At 36.2% G+C, this 22,302-nt stretch overlaps 1 protein-coding gene across 2 annotated transcripts in view; it reads left to right on the forward strand.

Annotated features, from left to right (window-relative positions):
- The first annotated feature begins 2,828 nt into the window (after window positions 1–2,828).
- LOC125657828 (cytoplasmic polyadenylation element-binding protein 2-like) overlaps window positions 2,829–22,302 on the forward strand; it is a 39,892-nt gene continuing 20,418 nt past the window's right edge. The window contains exons 1-5 of one of the 2 annotated variants that reach the window (XM_048888628.2): window positions 2,829–4,820; window positions 8,354–8,453; window positions 12,441–12,605; window positions 17,295–17,384; window positions 18,835–18,876. In XM_048888628.2, coding sequence (XP_048744585.2) covers window positions 3,918–4,820; window positions 8,354–8,453; window positions 12,441–12,605; window positions 17,295–17,384; window positions 18,835–18,876 — 1,300 coding nt within the window. In that variant the 5' untranslated portion in view covers window positions 2,829–3,917. The remainder of the gene's footprint in view (window positions 4,821–8,353; window positions 8,454–12,440; window positions 12,606–17,294; window positions 17,385–18,834; window positions 18,877–22,302) is intronic. The other variant, XM_048888629.2, reaches the window with a different exon arrangement.

Here is a 22,302-nt window from a genome sequence, read left to right on the forward strand (position 1 = left end):
TGAAGCTCGGGTCCGTTGTCAAGTTTGACTATTTCCTTTACAGGTACGAGATATATCTAAAGGTGAAGAGATATATATCCAAGTTAAAGAGATAACCTTTAAATCACATAGGTGCTTGGGTTCAGGACCTCACCCCCCCCCCCCCAATACCCTACACGAGTTGATAATTATTTTTGTGTTGAAAATCTCTCTATCTAAAGCATGTCAACAATGTCTTTCCTACCTAAATAATAAAAATAAAAAACACCTCAAAATAAGACCTTTTTAAAAGTTATTATTATAATATCCAGTGAAGGTGATTTTTAAAAGGAACTTATTTTGAGGGTTTTTTTCTTTTACTTTTTTTTACTTTCTTACTATTTTCTGTCATTTTTAATAGGATGAAATTTTAAATAAGATGACGCAAATTTGAAGAGTCTTTGTCAAAAATGCAAGTTCTCCCAAACAAAGTAATTCAATAAATCAAAAGATTTTGTCATTTATTTCTTTGAGAGTGGAAGAAATTCTTGCTTCTTTTATCGTTTACATTATTCTAAACAAAAGACAACGATTTACCTTAAATTTGAAAATTTTAGGGGGGGGGGGGGGGGCGGGGGGCGCACCGGTTGTGCCCCCCTTAAATCCGCCACTGAATACAATGCTCTTGAAAATGTTTCTAATTTATAAATGCATACAACGCAGTCAATTTGAATATGTGTGTACATGTAACGCCTACTCAGATACGAAATACATCTCACAGTATAACTAGGTACCGATCAATATTTAAGGAACATGTGGGGCACCTGTTCATGATACTTTAGTTGGCTTGTTTGTTTGCTTATTTTCCTTTGATGTATACATACATACATTATCGTGACACGTTAACTGCACACCACGGATATTTTACATATACATTAATTAAAACCAGCATTTGATTCATTTTGAATTTACGAATACAAAAAAAAAAAAAAGTTCCATTGAAGGAGGGGGTAGAAATAAAAATGAAATAAGAATTTAAAAGGTTTAAATGTGGGGTCCTTTGACTCGAACAACAATGTTTTGTTCGGTAATAACGTGTATATTTTGTAAGATGGAAACAGTTTTGATATATTGTATCAAACAAGCATTCACAATCAAAACCCCCCCCCCCCCTAAAGTTTCAGGGAAGGGGGATCCAACAATTTCATTTTCTCCCCTCTCTTCTTCTAAAATAATTTGAGAATGGTTGTACATCTAAAATTAGGAAATGTCGGCCTAATTAGAAATACAGCACTTTAAACCCTTTGTGGGAATTACAAGCTGGGTGTTTCCTCTTTATTTTGCGGTGTTTTACGTTCGTCCGGTTACAGCTTCCTGCCTTTACCTGAAACGGAGTCTGCACATTTCCTATTTTAACAAAAATGTTAACCATATGCTTTCTAGATACATGTTGACGCAAAATATTTACATGCATCTTGTTTTTACATTCTATAGATGACGTTGTCAATATTTCCCTAGCGGGCCCATCGTTATGGAAATAAACTACTAATTAGACCTACTCTACTTAGTTATATATCGATTATTAATTACAAAACAGCAAAATGCTGTGATCTTAAAAAGTTGTACAACTTTCCAACCAAATGTTGAAGCAATATGTTCTTGAACTGCGCAAATAACTTTGGAGAGTCGTCTCACTCACGCCTCCAATCACGTGTAGCTGACCTGTTCATCAAAGACTGAAGTCTATCTTACAATTTCTCTAAAATTATATACAATATTTGTTTTAAAATTGTGAATGGCTTGCCTAGAAAACAAAGAACACCGATTCCACTGTCTCTATAAACATGTCTGTAAATGAGGTTGGAATTCTGCAGGTTCATAATTTTCTTACAGTCATGCGATTGTTGATTTATGTCAAACATCCTTCAGAATAAATTATTTCTGATCCTGACAATCCATTTCCTGTTTTTGCAGCTTACGTTTTCATTCAGCACTGCCAAGACAACGAGGCCTTATTAAAATCATTAATTAGCATCGTTTGCAGACTCTCGTGCGCAGTCTAGACCTCCACCAATACTTAAATTGCAGAATCCGCACCGGATTGACTATCTTAAGGTCTGTTACCAGATTGACTGTCTACAGGTCCGTTAACAGGTCCATTACCGGATTGACCGTTTAACAGGTTCGTTACTGGATAGAGTGTTTAACAGGTCCATTACCGGATCGACTGTCTAACAGGTTCGTTACCAGATTGACTGTTTAACAGGTTCGTTACCGGATTGACTGCTTAACAGGTTCGTTACCAGATTGACTGCTTAACAGGTTCGTTACCAGATTGACTGTTTAACAGGTTCGTTACCAGATTGACTGTCTAACAGGTTCGTTACCGGATTGACTGCTTAACAGGTTCGTTACCGGATCGACTGTCTAACAGGTTCGTTACCAGATTGACTGTCTAACAGGTCCACTACCGGATTGACTGCTTAACAGGTTCGTTACCAGATTGACTGTCTAACAGGTTCGTTACCGGATTGACTGTTTAACAGGTTCGTTACCGGATTGACCGTTTAACAGGTTCGTTACCGGACTGACTGTTTAACAGGTTCGTTACCGGATTGACTGTTTACAGATCCAGCATCGGATTCACTCTGGCTTTACAGGTTCGCACCGGATTAACCATTTACAGCCCCGGCTCTAGATAGGCTCTTTAATACGAATCAATGAACTTATCCCAGTCACCCACACATGCATTATCAGGACCACTATTTTTTAAAAAAAATTATTTATTTATTTATTTTTTGTTGTTGTTGAGATGTGACTGTTAAATTCTGCAGTAAATGAACATTAGGCCCCTATTTTTTTTTTTTTTTTAAAAAGGAAAGAAAGAAACTAACCATTTTCAAGTTTTGCTGTAATCTAGCTTTAAAAAAAAGATATTGCGCTATCATCATATGTAATGGCCATGTGTCATTTTCCTTTCTGAATACGGCTTTGATTAGACCTAAATTCATTTGGCTTTTTCAAGATGAATGGGTTAGGGTTAGTATTTTATACTATAAGTTGTCCCAATCATTCGTGTCACGAACCTAAGCATTCACTTGACTAATCTCTTACTTAACTAATCACTAACTTAACTAACTACAAATTAATTAATCACTAGCTAACCTAACTAATCCAAGATTATTTCAGTAACGGGCAACGCAAACACGAAAAGAATGGATTATGAATGCCAGTAATATTAAGCAATCAAGTTCTGAATAGGAAAAGTAAGAAACGTTTTGTATAAAAATCTAAATTTCTAGTACCAATAGCACTTGTCACGTTTCTGCATATTTAGAGTAGATATAAGTTAAGAAATTCGCTGTTCAAAATATATCAAATTGCCAAATTAAAATTCATTTCTAGCTCTAGGCCTATATCATAATTTATTACATAATTATATTTCTAAAAGCCTAAATTCATTTTGGGGGGACCTGTAAAGTTATTCTTAGTTTTGAAATGCACTTCGCCTTAATGAAAAAAAGTGAAATAATATCGCGGCGAATCAATATACAGGAGGGGAATAAAGTTCATGCAAATTATATTTCGATATAACGGTATGTTACAATACAAGTTCCGCCTCCTTATGATTATGCATATTAGTTTGTTTCTAGATCATCATCTGTCATTTTACGTTTTGAGGTATCTCAGGGTCTTTTCTTCTTATAAATGCTCTAAATATAAACTTCTTGAATAATAATAGAGTTTTTCATTCATATGTTTACATAAAATGCACAAATATATCCAGTAATAGCTTTTTGTTTCTGATCTTTCGGGGATTAGAAACCTAATTACAAAGCGGAAATGAAGGGCAGTGGGCCAAAATACGCAGAAGAGCAAATCCGATCCATCAGGAGCAGACGTGGCGGACGAGGAGCATTGTAACTCCCCCTTCCAACCATATTTACGTTATTTTATTGATGGGGGATTACGGAGTTGCAGTGGCCACTAACATCAGAGGATTTTCGTCGGTTAATTCAAAGAACGTTTTACAAAGTAAGCCATTTTTTCCCTCTGATCCGCGTACAATGCAAGATGAAAACATACAGGAGAAATCCACATCTCAGCTTCAGCAACTCACACATGTCGTGGCAGAAAACGGAAATGTACATGGTTCGGAAATCAGAAACAAATCTGACGCAAATAGTTTATCAGAGGAGAAGAAAGCCGATTTATTGACTTCTGTCAGTTCTACACTAGCGCACGGTAACGTTATGGAGTCTATTTCGTCAACAGCTGTTGTGTCATCAATGAATTCTCCTTCAAGTTTATGGACAAACCAGCCCCCAGAGGAAGCTGTGATACCCGCATACCACTCACTGAACGGGACTCTAACGTTGTCCCAGTTTCCAGCGGTTCACAACAACATGTACAGTGCAGGAATAGCGACCCATATGGGTCTCAACATGGCTCAACAGCCCCCTCCCGCACACAGAAGGGCCATCACTGGGCATCACAACTTCCCTGCACGCCAACAACAGCCAGGGATACTGATCAACAACAATTCTAAGGGATACCCAAACTGGAGCAATGCCCCTCAGTGGTCCCAGGGACAGACATGGGGGGGTGTTCACTCAACCCAGCACCAGAGGCGATCTGTGCCAAACTTCCCCTCCTCGCTCACTGCAGCATCATTTCAGATGAAGAAGTCGCCTGTGTCATACCAACAACAGATTACCAACACCGCACCCCTCATTGCTCCCTCACGGTTTCGTCGGAGCACTTCGTTTCCCGGACAAATGCACCAGGCTGCCATGATAAAACCTGGGTTAGATATGGGCAGTTTGGATGACACACACAGGGAATCTATGCTCTCATACCAGGTAAGTCGTGAGAGATACGCAAGATAATTTGGGAGGAAAATGATATTAAGAGAAATTTGTGGTACGTACATTATCCCTAGTCTGTTCTTGTCAAAAATCTTCAATTATTTCATAATTTATTACATGTACATGTAACCACAGACTATATAGTTGTAAACACCATTTTTTCTCATTTAGTGCAGTTAAATAACTTAAATTTGTGCTATGTTTAGTGATTTGTCTAAGGGAGGTCGGGGGCATTGATTCCCATCCTTGGTAAAGTGGACCTTTAATGGGGCATATTGATGTACATATCATTGAGCTGATGTGATTAAAAAAGCCTAGCTGCATTCAGGTTGCTATTGTGTCGTCTCAATATGGGTAAGATACTCTCAGTAATATGAAACTGGATATGAATTTTATAATCAATCATTTATTGATTTCTTTATTCACCCAAAGCCATTAATGTATTTTCCTAGAGACTTTAAAAAAGAAAGAAAGAAAAAAGTGGAAAAGTAGTGATTTATGTGCTGATATTTTCTCTTAAATAAACAGGGGAAAAAATTATCTTACAAATCATATCTGTGTTGAGCACTCTGCAAAACAAGATCCTGTATAAAGTATTATTACTGCAGCCCTAACACAAGGTGATACAACAGATCTGATACAGATCCAATATATGAATACGCCCTATCTGGCTCCAGAGGTGAATTTAACGCATGAAGATTCACCATTCAAATATTGCACCTGGTGCCTGCTTCGGATGTACTGCATATTCTGCATTCCAACAATCAATTTTCTGGTAATGCTAGCAATTTGGTAAAATGTTGAGCAATATGTGACATTGAGGTTGTGAATGAATCGTGCGTGGGTCGTTGTCCTCTATTGATTTCGTACCTCAGAATCTTGTTTGAATATTACACTGCCACAATCAATATGTTGCAGAACAGATGTATACATGCTTCTGTTTTTTTTTATGCTAATCAATTGACTATTGATACCCTATTGCAAGCATTTGTCTTCTATCTACAGAGGATTAAGCTTAAGGTATTTGATTTTGATTGTGACAGATGTGGCTCTGACAGATCATGATCAATAATTATGGATGGTAGATCTAGAGAAAGACTCCAAATTCAGGTCCCTGTTAAAACTGTAGCTGTTTAACTGGTCCATGCAAGCAAAAGGCTGAAAATCAATATATACATGATGTAACCCTTGTTTCCTTTAATGCAATTAAGAGCACGAGAGTTCATGATAATCATCTAAGGGCAGGCTGGTAATTTATTGGTGAAGTGGTACATGGTACAGCTAGATGTGAACCCGGCCATTGTTTTGTTCACATTTACACAGATAACATATGTTACCCTTTCGGATAATACCAGTAGCTGTACATGCATGGTGTATTTGTACCTCATAAATAGCCGATGGTATGGACAGAGTTAATTGAGCACTAGAGTAATATACTGTAGGTTTGGATATATAGAAGATCTTTAGGTCCCCGATGTATATAGTTTAAAGAGGTATATACCCTCCCTGAGGACAAAGTTTGCCCCCCCCCCCCTCCCCCATATGTTGTTAATGTAGTGTGCAGATAGTTAACTTAGGTCTAGACATTAGGTTGGTACCTTATGGGTGTGCAGAGCAGGTCTATAATTGTTACATGTGTGTCGTTAATTGAGTGTGACATGTGGAAACTGATAAGAGCCTGATTGGAGAGGGGAAAGCTCTCTGCACTGGTTGTAAGGGCCGGTATTTTTTCAGTCAAAATCAACAACAAAAGAAAATTTGTACCAAGTTTTGTATAATTTTAGTGTTATGTGACCTGGACTAAATCAATGATTTTGCCGAGTGGTACTGTGTACCTCTCACATCTGTTGGTAAATGACCGTCACCATGCCTTGTAAATTATTGATGAAATATTCATAAGGACTCTGAGCTTGAGGACATGAAATCAGTCCTCTTAACTCTGAATGATAACAAAACTGTTAGTCAGGTACCCTTTCCCCCTTCTCCATCATAATTCCAGGGATAATATAAGTAGATGCATTCAGGAATATGGGTTTGGGAGAGAAATTAATATATATATATATATTAATATATATATATATATATACATGTATAAATAAACTGTCTTCTTGCTAGGTTATTGGTTAAAACATTGTGCCTTGTTACGTAATTGTAAGGTTTATGATTACCCATAAATTTCACTCTAGCAACCGGGGCATTATTTTTGTAGGGTACACACTGGTCTGACCCCTAGATAAACGAGCAAAAGTTTGCCAACAAATTTAGTCATCTGTTTTGTTGCTTATTTATTCCATCAAATATGAAAAATGTGCTGGCTATTAATAACCCTAATGCACACCAGATTTTATAAACAAAACAAGTGGTAGGATGTTAGTGCTGGGAATGCTGTTCACCTATCATAGTGTACGTGTTCCATGCGCACTATTTAACTACACTGTTCATTGTAATTGTAAATGAGTGTCACTACAATTAGCAGTTATTATTTCAGTTTTCTAATGGTATATACAGTTTTATAACCGACATCTGATGACAGCCAGTAATATTGGCAGTACGTGTGTAGTGAATATTATATTGTCATGCAGTCGTTTGTGTGTGTGTGTGTGTGTTCGTTCATTCTGCCCTCTGTACAAGATGTGTGTGTATAAAACTCTTTGTCATTTATAAAACTTTCAGTCATTTTAGGTTTCATTGACACTGGCTAGATTGTTATCTTGGTGTCTAATGGTTTTGCAAGGTCAAGTGTAAAAGACTACGGCCTCTCAAATGGAAATTTTCGTATTCCTTTTGTTCTGATTTCATTTCCAATCGACTTGCAGGAATATGTTATCTCTAATCAAATACAATATATGCCATGTTGTGAGGGGATGTACTTTGCTTTGCACAGCACAACATCAACATCATGATGAAGAAAAAAAAATCATCGGTAGCTTGTTCCCACATAGAAATCATTATGTACATCATAACATGATTAAGGTACTTCAATCAAAATAAAAAAAATGTGACAGATGATGACGTGCAAAGAAAGAAAATCAACAGAAGCTTGCCTTCCACATAAAATTAAGTCAGGTTTTTTAAGGTCTTCATTTCAAGGCCCAGGGCCTCTCCAATTGGGAAAAATAGCGACATTTGCTTGAAATTGGGGAAAATGTTTCATACAAAGAAATAGGGGAAAACCCAATTCAGAGTGCTTTAATGTATAATTGGGCTCCTTCCGACTTTCAATTTGGTCATAGCTTACCTCATTCAAATAAGCAGAGGCCAAAAAATTTGGCTTACTTAAAAATTGTAATCTGTGGGTCTGTGAAGAAGATTTATGAACAATTAGGCTACTCTGCTTGATTTGTTTTCATTGTTTGGGAATTTCAAAGCAAAAATTGGGGAAAATACCTGCATTTCAGCATTGGGAATGGGGCCTTATTTCGGCCCCCTACAGATCCTTAAAAAAAATCCCTGTAAGTATTCTGTATTTTTGTAGTTTTACAAATCATTTTATGACTTCAGTCAATAGACTTTCTTGTGTTTTGTAGGACAGAAGCAATTCATATGACAGTATGAGATTTAGCAACTTTGAGAATCAGCTTCTGGACATCATGAGAAATTCTGGGGATCACGCTGACCCACTGAAAGGTTGTTTGTTGGTTTTTGTTATTTTGATTCCCAAAATGTTGTTTTCTAAAACTTCTGTCCAAAGTAACAAATGATATTTGGACAAGGATAAGAAAATGTGTGAGGAGGTAATACTTCACACTTTCAAGCTTTTTCAGGCTGCCAGCCAGGTTGCCCTCAAATGAAGGGGGGAAAATAAATCAGGGCACCAAATGTGAGAAAAATTCTCGGGAGTTTAAAATGTAAATATATATCTGTGATGATGTGTATGATGTGCATCTAACTAGCATGTATACTCGTGTATCGCCACTGTTTTCACTATACTGCCATGTTTTCTCGGGAACATTGAATCTCCCTCTTGGTGGTACTGCCATCCGCCACCCTGTTTTTAAAACTAATGTCCGTATTAAGGTGTCGGATGTCTCAAGATACTGCAAAAGTGTGGGATCAATGAAAGTCAATTTGTAGTCGCCTTAGTTCACTGGTGAACTGCCATCAATAGGTTTACTAATAGTGGAGCTACTGTAAACCAACTTCTATTCGCGTTTACTTTATTTCGTGATTCAACTGTGGTAAAGTGGTTCGCGCCGAGTTAGTGTTGTTTTCTGTACATACATGTAAGAAACTCGGTTATGTCGAGGTGCTTTGAATTTGAGATGAAACAATGGAATGTGTGCATTATTCATTTGGTTGTGCAAAATATGCTTGGAAACAGTACCGACTACTGTGAAAATTGGAGGAATAATGAGGAGCTCAAGAAGTCGCTCTCATTCACAAGACATTATGTAAATACTGTTGTGATATTAAATGAAATAGTCGAAAGAAGTGTTTCATGTGAATCGTAATAGTGGTGGATTTTATTTCAATAGCAGATGCATTTTATTACATTGAAAGAAATATTTTACCTATTTCATGAATATGCATTTATCAATAATGAGTTAAACAATTGAATGGCAAATTAATGTAATAGAGATTTATGCTGTACATTCTATTCATCACCAAATTTGTTACATTGCCACATTTTTTAAATCCCAAAAGACAGGAGTTTTAGGGAGAATCAAATATATATGAAATAATTCTGCATCAAAATTAAAGAATAAATTAAAAAAAAAAACCCAAACAATTGCAATGTCAGAGCTTGCAAGGTTTTGTCAGGGCTGGCAACTCAAGTGAGCATCAAACCTGCATGTTTGTCGGGGCTGGCAACTCAAGTGAGCATCAAACCTGCATGTTTGTCAGGGCTGGCAACTCAAGTGAGCATCAAACCTGCATGTCTAGCCGATTTCATGGGACGTTTCTTGCGCAAGTTAAAGTATGCATATATCCCTTAACTTCATTCTAGCAAGAAATACATATATACATATATATATATTTATATATATTGATTCTTCACGAAATTCAACGATTTTGGACATCTCAATTCTTCATTTGGAGATTTCTGGATCCACCAATCTGTGTTGAAACTTTACTCTACCAAATACATAGCATATCTAGACTACTTACACAGCTGAAATATGATATGAAGGATATATTACCCAGTGATAGATTTTAGCGTAAGTTTACAAAGAGCGTTCAATTGGCATAAAAGAATAATTGTGATTCTGGTGTCCCGACTTAACCTAATTTTAGCTCACCTGAGCCGAAGGCTCAAGTGAGCTTTTCTGATCAAAATTTGGCCGTTGTCTGTAGGGGTGGGACAATACCCTTTCTAGCAGATCCGATATATATGTATCACGATAATTGACACACGATATGATACATATCGCGATACTTTGCATATCAATAAAAAGTAGAAAAAAGGGATTTTCAAATTTATTCACTTCAAAACAAAACAGAAAAGATATCACTCGGTTCTGTTAGCTACTTGAGTAGAATAAAATAAATATCACAATGCTCCAAACATCTTGCAAATAACTTGTCTTATTGATGTTTCTTGCAACGTTTTCCCTTTTGTAGACTGGCAAGCCAAACCTCTCGCATAACCCCAACTTGCTTCCAGTCGGTTTTGTTGATGCCATGTAGTCCACCATCTTTTTTTGTTGTTCTACTTTCATTTTCTGTTAGACAGACTAAAAATACCCAACTTGTAACATTTGGATATTTTTGGAAAACGCTATAACGGGTAGCGTCATTTAATAGACATGCGTATCGATCCGTATATTGCCAAGATGAATATCACGATGCATCGTTGCACCAATGGATTGTCCCACCTGTAGTTGTCTGGCGGCGGTGACATTAACTTTTCACATTTTCATCTTCTCCAGAACCACTGGGCCAATTTCAACCAAACTTAGCTGAAAGCATCCTTGGGTGAAGGACTTTCAAGTTTGTTCAAATGAAGGGCCATGCCCCCTTCAAAGGGTAGATAATCACAAAAATGCAAAAATAAGATGGGGTTATTCAAAAATCTTCTTCTCAAGAACCACTGGGCCAGAGGAGCTTTAATTTACATGAAAGCTTCCTGACATAGTGCAGATTCAAGTTTGTAAAGATAATGACCCCTGGGGGTAGGATGGGGCCACAATAGGGGATCAAAGTTTTACATACTAATATATAGAGAAGATTTTTTTTTAAAATCTTCTCAAGAACCATTGGGCCAAAGAAGTTTAGATTTACTTGAACATGTTGAAATCTTAAAAATTTCTGACATAGTGCAGATTCTAGTTTGTAAAAATCATGGCCCCTGGGGGTAGGGCTGTCACGGTTCCAAAACAACTCCACCTGCGGTTTTCGGTTAATATGGACACCTGTTGCAGCCCTACCTGGGGGTAAGTTGGGGCCACAATAGGGATCAAAGTTTTACATGTGAATATATATATGGAAAATCTTTAGATATCCATGGGCCAAGGTGACTCAGGTGAGTGAGGTGACTCAGGTGAGTGAGGTGACTCAGGTGAGCGAGGTGACTCAGGTGAGCGAGGAGACTCAGGTGAGCGAGGTGACTCAGGTGAGCGAGGTGACTCAGGAGAGCGAGGTGACTCAGGTGAGCGAGGTGACTCAGGCTATCACTTTTGAATCATTAGTGATAAGGATTTCAATTGTCACAGTGTATTTCTTGTGACAAGACCTTTCATATGGGGGCATCAGTGTTAAACACAAATGCACCTTGTTTAGATCAGGATCCAGCAGTTTTCAGTGACATTCAGTAGTTTTCAGTGACATTCAGTAGTTTTCGGTGACATCCAGTAGTTTTCAGTGACATTTACACAATATATTTGTATCATAGTATCATGCATGGTTTTTATTTATCATCATTAACATCAAAAGCCTTTCACTAAATCAAGTTATAAGGAATGAAATTAATTTCTACTCATTTTATATGATACAAAGTAAGTTTGGACAGTTTAGTCTCTTATAAACCTCACCACTTCCTGGTTCATAATGCATAAACTACCCCAACTTCACTTTATATCGTATGAATTATTATCATTCCTTAAATGACTTTGATAGTAGATGATGTTATTGCACCAGTAAAAGTAAATATTCTACCATCTGGCAATCTGATAACAGAGTTTTATTACAATGAGTGACACTGATACTGTCTCACATTGCTGCCTTGAATGTGACCCACAGAGGTAGAAGCTGGCGAATTTCCTGATTTGATGTAATTGACCACATGTATCAGTAACAAGATAACCTGGGGTCAGGTGGCTAAGTTGATTACCAGAGAGGTCAGAGGTCATGTGGTTCAGTTGATTACCTGAGTGCAAGTGACTAAGATGACAGGGCTAGTTTAGAGGGCCTAAACTTGAATTCTGACTGGAGATGTGTAGTACTGTTACTGACCAGTGTCTCCTCTAAAGTATGGAAAAATCCTTGGTGCCATCAGAGTATGAAGACCTGCAAGTGGAGAGAAAGTGGGCCATATCAGTAATGTTGTTAACCAAGAAGCTCATAAAACACCTCTCCAACAGGCCCAGAATCCTGATCTGTGCTATTGCAGTTCCTCTTTCTTTGCAAGCACAGCTTTGTAAAATTTAATTTATTCTGTGATTTCTATTTTTGCAGTGAAACCATCATTTGGCTTTGGGGATCTTGATGAGGAAGCCCTGGACCCCAGTCTGGCAGTCCTTGGGTGTGGTCCCCGAGGTTCACCTGGGTCCCAAGGGGAGAGGATTGAACGCTTCTCCAGGAAGGTGTTTGTGGGGGGTCTCCCTCCTGACATCGATGAAGGTATGTTACCCCAGGAGATGGAGGAGAACCCTGTGTTTGGAATTAAGGAGATGAGAGATAACTGTACTTGGAGTCGAGAAAGAATGAGATGACTATTTCTCGCATATTAGGCCAATTCAACTTATTTGATAGATTATCATCCCCACAGGCCCCTCAAAAATCGGTCCGCCCGAAAAAAAATTTAGTTTGCGAAACTTGCGATTTCCAGAAAATCTTCCTGTCCGACTCCAGTATTTACACTTCTTGTTTACACTTCCGGTATAGCAAGGTGAAAAACCACGTGAAGAAAGTAGATATATGGTTTTCTTAATTTCTTGCATTTTGACTGGCGTAAATGAAAGGAAGGGATAAATATTCTTCATATCTTGAAGAAGTTTGGTATCTTTATGTGTTTGAAATTAAAGCTTAACCTGGAATTCGTCTGTGAAATAAGCAAAGATTGATATCCATCTGGCATTAAATGATGAACTTCTGTTGACAAAAACTTGTTTGTCATTAATATTTTTCTCAGAAAATAAAAATTAAAAAATAAAATCCTCCCACCCACCCCATAGTTTTTGGTGACCCTGGATGATAATCTACTGATTAAGTTGAACTGGCCTTATCTAGAGCAAGACTGACATCAACCATGTGAGATTAATAGAATCCTCCATTAGTAGGAGTGTGAGGTTGGGAAATTCCACCAAAGGGACGCAATTTGGGACAAAAAGCTTAGTCATTGGTCTAAAGGACCCATGGGCAAAAGGTCTATGCGAGTCCTTTCAATGCAGCAGAGGCCCAGTAATTTCATCATATATTTTGAAAAATAAAGGCTTAAAATTGGTTTTCAGAGGTCCAGCATTCTTGTAAACTTGTGTTTACTAGTTGGGGTAGAATGAGTTCCAGTCGGTATCAGTCGCAACTCAAAAGTATTGATTGGATTTATTAGCCTCTTTTGTTGAAAATTTAAATCAACAATTCAATGAAATTAAAGGAAAATAAAATATTGAAACATATATAAAATCTCACATCGCATGAATAATGTTGGTCTGTCACTGGTGATAATGTAAAAAGAATAGAATCCTTCATTAGTACGAGTGTGGGATAGGGAAATTCCATCGAGGGGACAAGATTCGCAGTCTAAGATGAAGCTTTGCTGAGTCCAAGTCTTATTCCAGAGGTGGAATTTTCCTATCCCATAAAATAATGAAGGATTATTTTTCTCACATTTTACCTACAGTTCAGTGTATAAATTCGGGAGCTTTGCAAAAATTCTAAATTATCAAAATCCTCATTTGAACTTAAGTGCAAAAACTAATTAGACAGCCAGAAAGAGTGTACTCGAAGTACTGTAAGTGTAAACTAAAAAAAAAAACCAAGGTTGTCCACCAGAAAGCTTTACTAAAGTGAAATTTAAAGAAAACAATGCAGAATATTTTATTTCATTGTGTAACGTAAATCATAGAAAATTTATGACTGTCTCATATGGGTAAAGTTGGTTTCACACTGGTGATAATGTGAAAAAGTGAAATCTCACCTGACTGTCAGTCAGTCTCATACTGGTGATAATGTGAAAAAGTGAAATCTCACCTGACTGTCAGTCAGTCTCATACTGGTGATAATGTGAAAAAGTGAAATCTTACCTGACTGTCAGTCAGTCTCATACTGGTGATAATGTGAAAAAGTGAAATCTCACCTGACTGTCTGTCAGTCTCATACTGGTGATAATGTGAAAAAGTGAAATCTCACCTGACTGTCTGTCAGTCTCATACTGGTGGTAATGTGAAAAAGTGAAATCTCACCTGACTGTCTGTCAGTCTCATACTGGTGGTAATGTGAAAAAGTGAAATCTCACCTGACTGTCTGTCAGTCTCATACTGGTGGTAATGTGAAAAAGTGAAATCTCACCTGACTGTCTGTCAGTCTCATACTGGTGGTAATATGAAAAAGTGAAATCTCACCTGACTGTCTGTCAGTCTCATACTGGTGGTAATGTGAAAAAGTGAAATCTCACCTGACTGTCTGTCAGTCTCATACTGGTGGTAATGTGAAAAAGTGAAATCTCACCTGACTGTCAGTCAGTCTCATACTGGTGATAATGTGAAAAAGTGAAATCTCACCTGACTGTCAGTCAGTCTCATACTGGTGATAATGTGAAAAAGTGAAATCTCACCTGACTGTCTGTCAGTCTCATACTGGTGGTAATGTGAAAAAGTGAAATCTTACCTGACTGTCTGTCAGTCTCATACTGGTGGTAATGTGAAAAAGTGAAATCTCACCTGACTGTCTGTCAGTCTCATACTGGTGATAATGTGAAAAAGTGAAATCTCACCTGACTGTCTGTCAGTCTCATCCTGGTGGTAATGTGAAAAAGTGAAATCTTACCTGACTGTCTGTCAGTCTCATACTGGTGATAATGTGAAAAAGTGAAATCTCACCTGACTGTCTGTCAGTCTCATACTGGTGATTATGTGATACTTGTTTGTCTTGCACTGCTACATTATCATTGATCATGATGTCATATTTCCTCTATGATTTATGCTATCATACAGTGAAGTAAAATATTTGGTCTTGTTTTCGTCCGATTTTGATTTGATGTAGGTATATATACATACTAGATTTACGTGATTGCTAGGAGGTATGTTGTCATTGCATTGCATTGTGTACAAACTAACAATATTGGGTATATTTTTATTGTACATATTGTATTGTGTACAAACTAACAATGTTACAAGCATTGATGCATATTAGTCGGAGTTTGTCGGAACATTGACTTCAGCTCGAGTCACACCAGGTTAATTATTGATAGAATCAAGGTTTTCTTCTGGAGATGATCAAGTGAATGCATGAAATGGCAGACCATTTAGAATTATTCAGAAGATTCAGAAGGCCTCCATCACACTAAATTAACAAAAGCCTCTTGTTTTTAAAAACTTGGGATAGAGATATTGAAGTAATATATACATTTATATTCAAAAATGAACAATAGAATTTATCAAGATTATTTCTTAAATTACCAGGTAATCTAAAAGATTTTGTCAGGGGGCAATTGTTACATTGAATATTTCAAAATGTAGTAGCACTAGTGTGTAAAGTTCTGCATGAATCGGTGCATTCTAGTCTCTGGGTACCTGTCGTTGAGGATAAATATTTCATTAGTCAAGCTTTGTACGTGTATAAACACAAGCGGTGATAAGGAGTTTAATACTTTGATATGATGCATTTTTATCCCCCCCCCCTTCCATTCCCCCAACATAATTTGAATGGGTATATAGACAGAAATCATCAATGTCCATCTGTCTGTAAGTTCTTTCAGAGTCGACTTAATATGGATTTATGTGGGATTGCTTTAGTAACCTTATATAATGGACAAATAGCACTGCATGCTAAAATGGTGTCACCTGTGTGTTACGCATTACACAGATTTGTCCAGGTCATAACTTTGTACATCTTAAGTAACCCAAAACAAGATCATCTAGCCAAGGTCAAGGTCTGGTTTAGGAAATTCGAAGTTTTTATTTCTAGGGCCATTACATTTTTATGGGGAAAGATCGGCTTTTCTCTACATATTCCGATAAACCAACCTTTCAGATGAATTCTTACAATGTTTGCAGTCTGTGTATTAAGGTATTCCATGAATAATGAAAGGATAATGAACAATTTTGAAGGATTTAGATCAACATAAAAATTTATTATTAAATAATGATGAAAGTGAAGCAGATGAAATTCACATGACTGGTAAATGATTAGAAGCTGACCTTTTTGCACTTAAGACTTTTTGGAAGAGTTGTCTGCCCTTTGTAAAAATAAGAAAAATCTAATTTTCTAAAAATGTGTATGGTCAATGATTAATTTTATTTAATATTTTCATAAAAAGAAAGTATGTATGTAACTTTCTACCAAGAGATAATTATGAAAATATAATTTGTTTTTAGAATATTGTATTAAAACCTGCCTTTTTCATATACTTCAATGTTAAATTCTAGGTGAAATAAATCAGGCAGTAAACAAAATTTTGAAAATTCCTATGGTGGATTATTTTTATTTGAAGGACCCTTCAAAATGATACCATAATTACAAATATTCCACCATCCATTTATTAGATATGAGATATGGTCATTATACATTGAATACCTTAAGTCATGTTATTATTGTATAAAGTACATTATGCAGCTAAGTAAGATCGACATTTTTGCCAAATCAAAGACTGAATACTTTTCTGTGGATACTCGGGTGACCATTAAGGTCTATGAGCCTCTTATTAGTAAAACCTTTGCATCACTTTTAAACAAGGGCAAGCTATTGAGAAATTATATTCCCTTCTACAGGTGACCATTAAGGCCTGTGGGCCTCTTATTAGTAAAACCTTTGCATCACTTTAAACAAGGGCAAGCTATTGAGAAATTATGTTGTCTTGTACAGGTGACCATTAAAACCTGTGGGCTTCGTATTAGTAAAACCTTTACATCACTTTTAAACAAGGGCAAGCTATTGAGAAATTATATTACCTTGTACACTGTATCAAAAACTTTTTAAAGGCATGATTTATTTTGAAATTGGGAGTCAAATTTTGGATTCTTTTCTTAAATATTTGTCTGAACTCTTCATTGATGAAAGTAAGTAAAATAACTCCCGATGTACGTTTTATGTGTCTTTAAGACGGTCATGTGCAATGTATAAAGGAATTTATTTTGAAATTGTCAATTGTAGAGGAGATCACGGCTGCGTTCCGGAGATTCGGGGCCCTGGTCGTGGACTGGCCCCACAAAGCCGAGAGTAAATCCTACTTTCCTCCTAAAGGTATGTGTAGATATCTTGGTATATGTCTTACCTTTTTAAAGTATTTATAGATACCTCAGGGAATCTTGCTCTCGTTAAGGTATGTATAGGTATCAGTGAATCTTAATTTCTCTCTGAAAGTGCTTATAGATATATCTAGACAGTAAGTCTTTGTTTTCCTTAAGGTATGTATAAATATCTCAGTGAAACTTATTTTCTAGAAGTATGTATAAATATCTCAGTGAATTTTACTTTCCTCGTGGATTGTGTAGATGCTGTAGATTCCTAAAGCGTAAAATCACGAGAAACTACCCTCACAGATTCTAAAATTGTTTTGCAAATGTGCTGTATATGGAATTGTAATACGCAGATTCATTACACTCATTTATATCATGCTGATTATTCATTTTTAAAAAAATAATATTCAATTAGACTTAGTTGAGATGGCAAAACAAGGGTGATAACTGTGTTCCATTTCCAATAAAGGTTAAGATAATGACCAGGCCATGTATAAACAAGTAATATTGACATTTTGTAACTATGCTTAATCTGAGTAATAGTTTAACGGGGAATTATATAAAGTACAAACTTGTTTTAAAAAGTATCGTGAAATTAGCTTGTCCAAACCGCACCATTATACACGCAGTGATCGTTTCACAATTCACGATGATGACTGTCACTTGATACCATTCAATGTCCAATGTCGGAAATCTCGTCAGTTGCTTTTGTAACTCAGCAGCATGGGGTGGTTTCATAATGGAGAGTCCTGTACTGTACTTTCATTTAATTTTGTCTGGTGGAAAAATTTCGAGCGGAAACGATTTTTTAATGTTCAGTGATATATATGTTCATTTTATCTTCGAGTTCTTCGGCATATTTTGTATAGGTTTTCTTTTGTTGGATAGAAATGGTGGTGGTGGGGGGGGGGGGGGGGGGGGGGGGGTTAAATTTCAAATTTCCTTTCTATATACTTCTGTACATTTTTTTTGAAAATTTGAAGGAGTTATAAGTAATAAATTTTCCTGTGTGAAAAAAAACCACCCATTGTTTTCAATAGGGTTGCCATGTTTCATCTTTTAGTAATTGTGATAATTTCAACAGTATGGTTGTTCTCATGGGAAACCTGAATCAGATACAGCAGATTGATAAAGACTGAACTTTAACAAAGAAAATTAATTCAAATAAATGTTGTAAATTATTTGTCATCTGGGTCAGAGTTGAGTTTAGGTTCTAGCTGTTGAAAACAAAACTGATTGCATGAAATACAAATAGCTCGCAATTTTATGTTCTAAAACAGCTATGTCACGGAATTAAGTACTCTCGTAAAACGAGGAATCTACAGCATCTCGGTAAATCTGATTTTCCTCCTAAAGGTATGTATGCATATACAGTATATATATATAAATTACAGTAAATCTGATTTCTTTCTACATGTATGTATACCTATATAAATCTTACTTTCCTCCTAAAGGTATGCACGCAGATCTCAGCAAAGCTTGCTTTCCTCCTAAAGGTATACCAATGTTTATAACAGTAAATCTTAATTTCCTCCTAAAAGTATACATGCTTATTTACATCAGTAAATTTTATTTTTCCTCCTAAAGGTATACATGCTTAAGACAGTCAATCTTGATTTCCTCCTGAAAGTATAGATGTTTATACTAGTAAATTTTATTTTTGTCCTAAAGGCTTTTAACTGTAACTCCTTACTTTTCTCCTAATGACATATATATGCTTAACAAGAACTGAATTTTACTTTCCTCCTAAGGATAAGTGCTCATATCAGTAAAGAAGATGGGTGAACTTGGAGAACAATAAGCCTATTCATGATTGGGCATTGGTCGCGAATTGGGAGTTTAAAATCCGCATTGATGGTACCCGTAGTTACAATAGATACAGTACCGTACTAAAACGCTGTCCAAAATATTTAGAATTCAAAAGAAATATATAGATCATACTTCAAAGAATGATATTTAATCCAAATCATCATCAGAATTTGTTTCACAGGCAGCATCATGTATATCAGACATTAAGCGGGCTTTAACACACATATAATTACACTGATACCTGGAGTACCTAAGGTACCAAATGACATTACATATATGCTCACAACATCCAACAGTATGTTCTCCGCATTTCCATTGATTAGTGATATATTAACTGATGTGAATGAGAAACCTCACATGTTTTGTGGTGTAAATCAAATGTGGAATAGCGTTTTCTGTATGGTGCAGTATTATTGCTTTGATTTGGATTCCGTTTTCCCCTAACAAATGTTTTTGAACAGCTTTTACAACCTATTGGTACTAATATATCGAATATGATAAAGGCATCAGTTCTCACCTCTTTTGGTACAACTCTGAGGCCAGTTTTACAGTTACAGAAAGCACATTTGCTGTTAGATTTCCCAGCAAATACAAATGGGATAGAAACAGACACTTGATTTGCTTTTGTTTTTGTACAGAACTGTGGTTCACTGGGTCTTTTAGACAATCTGCACCAGTTGGTTGCATATTTAGTTTTTGTCATGATTTCCTCAAGTAACTTCTTAAGCATTGTTGAAACTGTTCTCTTTAAATTTCCTTTAACGTGTCGTTTACATAAACAACATCCATACTTCACAGGAGGCCCCATACTTGTTTACAATTATTCACTAGCTGCATGTTGGAATCAATTACTTGTGATCGTCATTAAGACTGCATAAACTTAGCATAAAATGCCAGAGACAAATAATTATTGGAAGTCTATTCATTAATAAGAGAAAAAAAATAGGTAGGAAAAACTGGTATTTGAACCACAGATATGCAATCTGGGCTTGTCCAAAACTTCATTGAGACTGCCGCTATACCACCTCGGCTATCCATCCCATGAAGAGTTTCCGAATTTCAAGCTATCTAAAGTCACCTGTCGTGGACAGAGAAATTTTATTGATAATACGACAAAAGTTACACACAAGAAGTAAGTTTTTTCATAGAGTGGGTCAAGTCTCCATACTTTAATATACAAAACATATTACACCTGAACATGTACTAACATATTTTACTTAGTTTACATTGGAGACTTGTCACACTCCATATGAAAATCTGCTTGGAAAAGTCAAATTTACTGTTATTTTGTGCGTTTTTCGCGTATAGGTGATTTTAAGTAGGATTTTTTCAATGTTCCTTTGAAATGGGCTCATCGAAAAAGCATTTTTGGAAACTATGGATTGATTGTTTTAACTAGAATGCAAATTTTTCTTTTTCTAGAGAGTTTCAATTTAATAACGTTGATATTCGTCCCTCTGTGGGTTCTCGGCTCGACAAAGTCACCCATCTTCTTACGAGCTTTTCCCTAGAAGTATACTTGCTTGTGTTGGTAAATTTGACTTGCCTCTTAAAAGTATACTTATATCTCAGTAAATATGACTCCTCCTAAAGATGTACATATCTAATAACAGTCTACAGTTATTGACTGGCTTTGAGAACAACAGCTGTTTTGTTTGTCCCCAAGAATCAATATGTGTTACCTGAAGCCGTAGGCTAAGGGCAATAGATCCATATGAGGGTCGAACAAAACTGTTGTACTACTTTGACCCAGTGTGTTTTGTTGTACAACTTCATTTTCCTGATGTTGAAATGTAATTAATTACCCAGAAAAAATGTTGATTTACCAACATATTACACGTTCATTTATTGAATACTAGTAAAAGGATTTTCTCTCTGCCCAAATATTCCTGAAATTGTCAGTATCTTGTGACAAAACACTTTTTGTTTAGCTGTGACCAATTGTTAAACATGAAATTAACGGAAAAGGCATGATGTTGCAGGCCTGGATTGAGAATCCGGACAATCAGTCAATAGTTAGATAGTGGTCCACAGTTCTTTGACTGTTGACCATGTCAGTCAACAGATCAAGAATGAAAAAAATTTGAAACTGCTTATGTCAACAGTCTACATGTTGATTTTTTTTTTATTAGGGGAAAAATAAATTTTACTTTCCTCCTATTAGGGTAAACATGCTTTATTTAGACAATAAAATGCTTTCTTTGTTGTTTTATTGGGTGATGAAGGTAGCAAGGATTGCAGAAAAAATTCATAATCTGCATTTTGTTTAGACTTCATTAACAACAAGCTATGTGACAGGCAGTGCCAGCAAAACTATCTTCAGAAATTTAAAGTTTTACTACCTGTATGTCTCCCTTGTAAAGTTGGAGAAGATATTCCAGCCAAAAAAAAACACCCTCTGAACGTTAAACATTATCAAAGTCACTTAGCTTTGCATTACATTTTAAGGATTTTTCTAGATTAATTTTGGGGAAAATTCTATTATCACAGAAAGTTTTTGACTTGCCTAGATGGCAAGTGGTTAAGCTTTATGGTCACATGCTGCTAGGAGGTTTGGTTCCACTGGTTGTGAGTTCAACCCCGGGCAGGGGTTGAGTGGGTTTCCAAAATATTGTGAATTTTTTCTGTGCTTTGTAATGAATATTTCTTCACTTATGGCAGTTATTTTTATTCAAGAGTTCATTGCAATCTTTGTGCTTTAAGTGTGTATATCTTAATTTATGATCCTTTTAGATTTATGTCAACCCACTGTATCCCATTTCTGTTCTCAATGACTGTGTAGCTAGTGACAGGGTGGTGAGAATTCCATCGTCGTCAAAAGCAAGTTTTTTAATTTGCCAAAATGGTCGAGTGGCCTTGTATGAAACAGATTTTTTCCCAATTTATTGTGTACTTACGAATAAGATAGGCTTCAGATAGGCACTATATAGACAAATACTTCGCTGATTAGAAGGTTGAACTTCAAGGCATGCACTATAACATGCCTTAATCTCTGCATATAATAGTAAATGAATGTATAAATTTATTGAACCAATGTTAGCTATGCAAATTTTGTGAAAATAAATCAAAATTAGAATTTAAAAAAAAAACCCAACAGAATTACTTTGATACAT

Source organism: Ostrea edulis, chromosome 9 (genome assembly GCF_947568905.1).
Source record: "Ostrea edulis chromosome 9, xbOstEdul1.1, whole genome shotgun sequence".
Classification (NCBI taxonomy): Eukaryota; Metazoa; Mollusca; class Bivalvia; order Ostreida; family Ostreidae; genus Ostrea; species Ostrea edulis.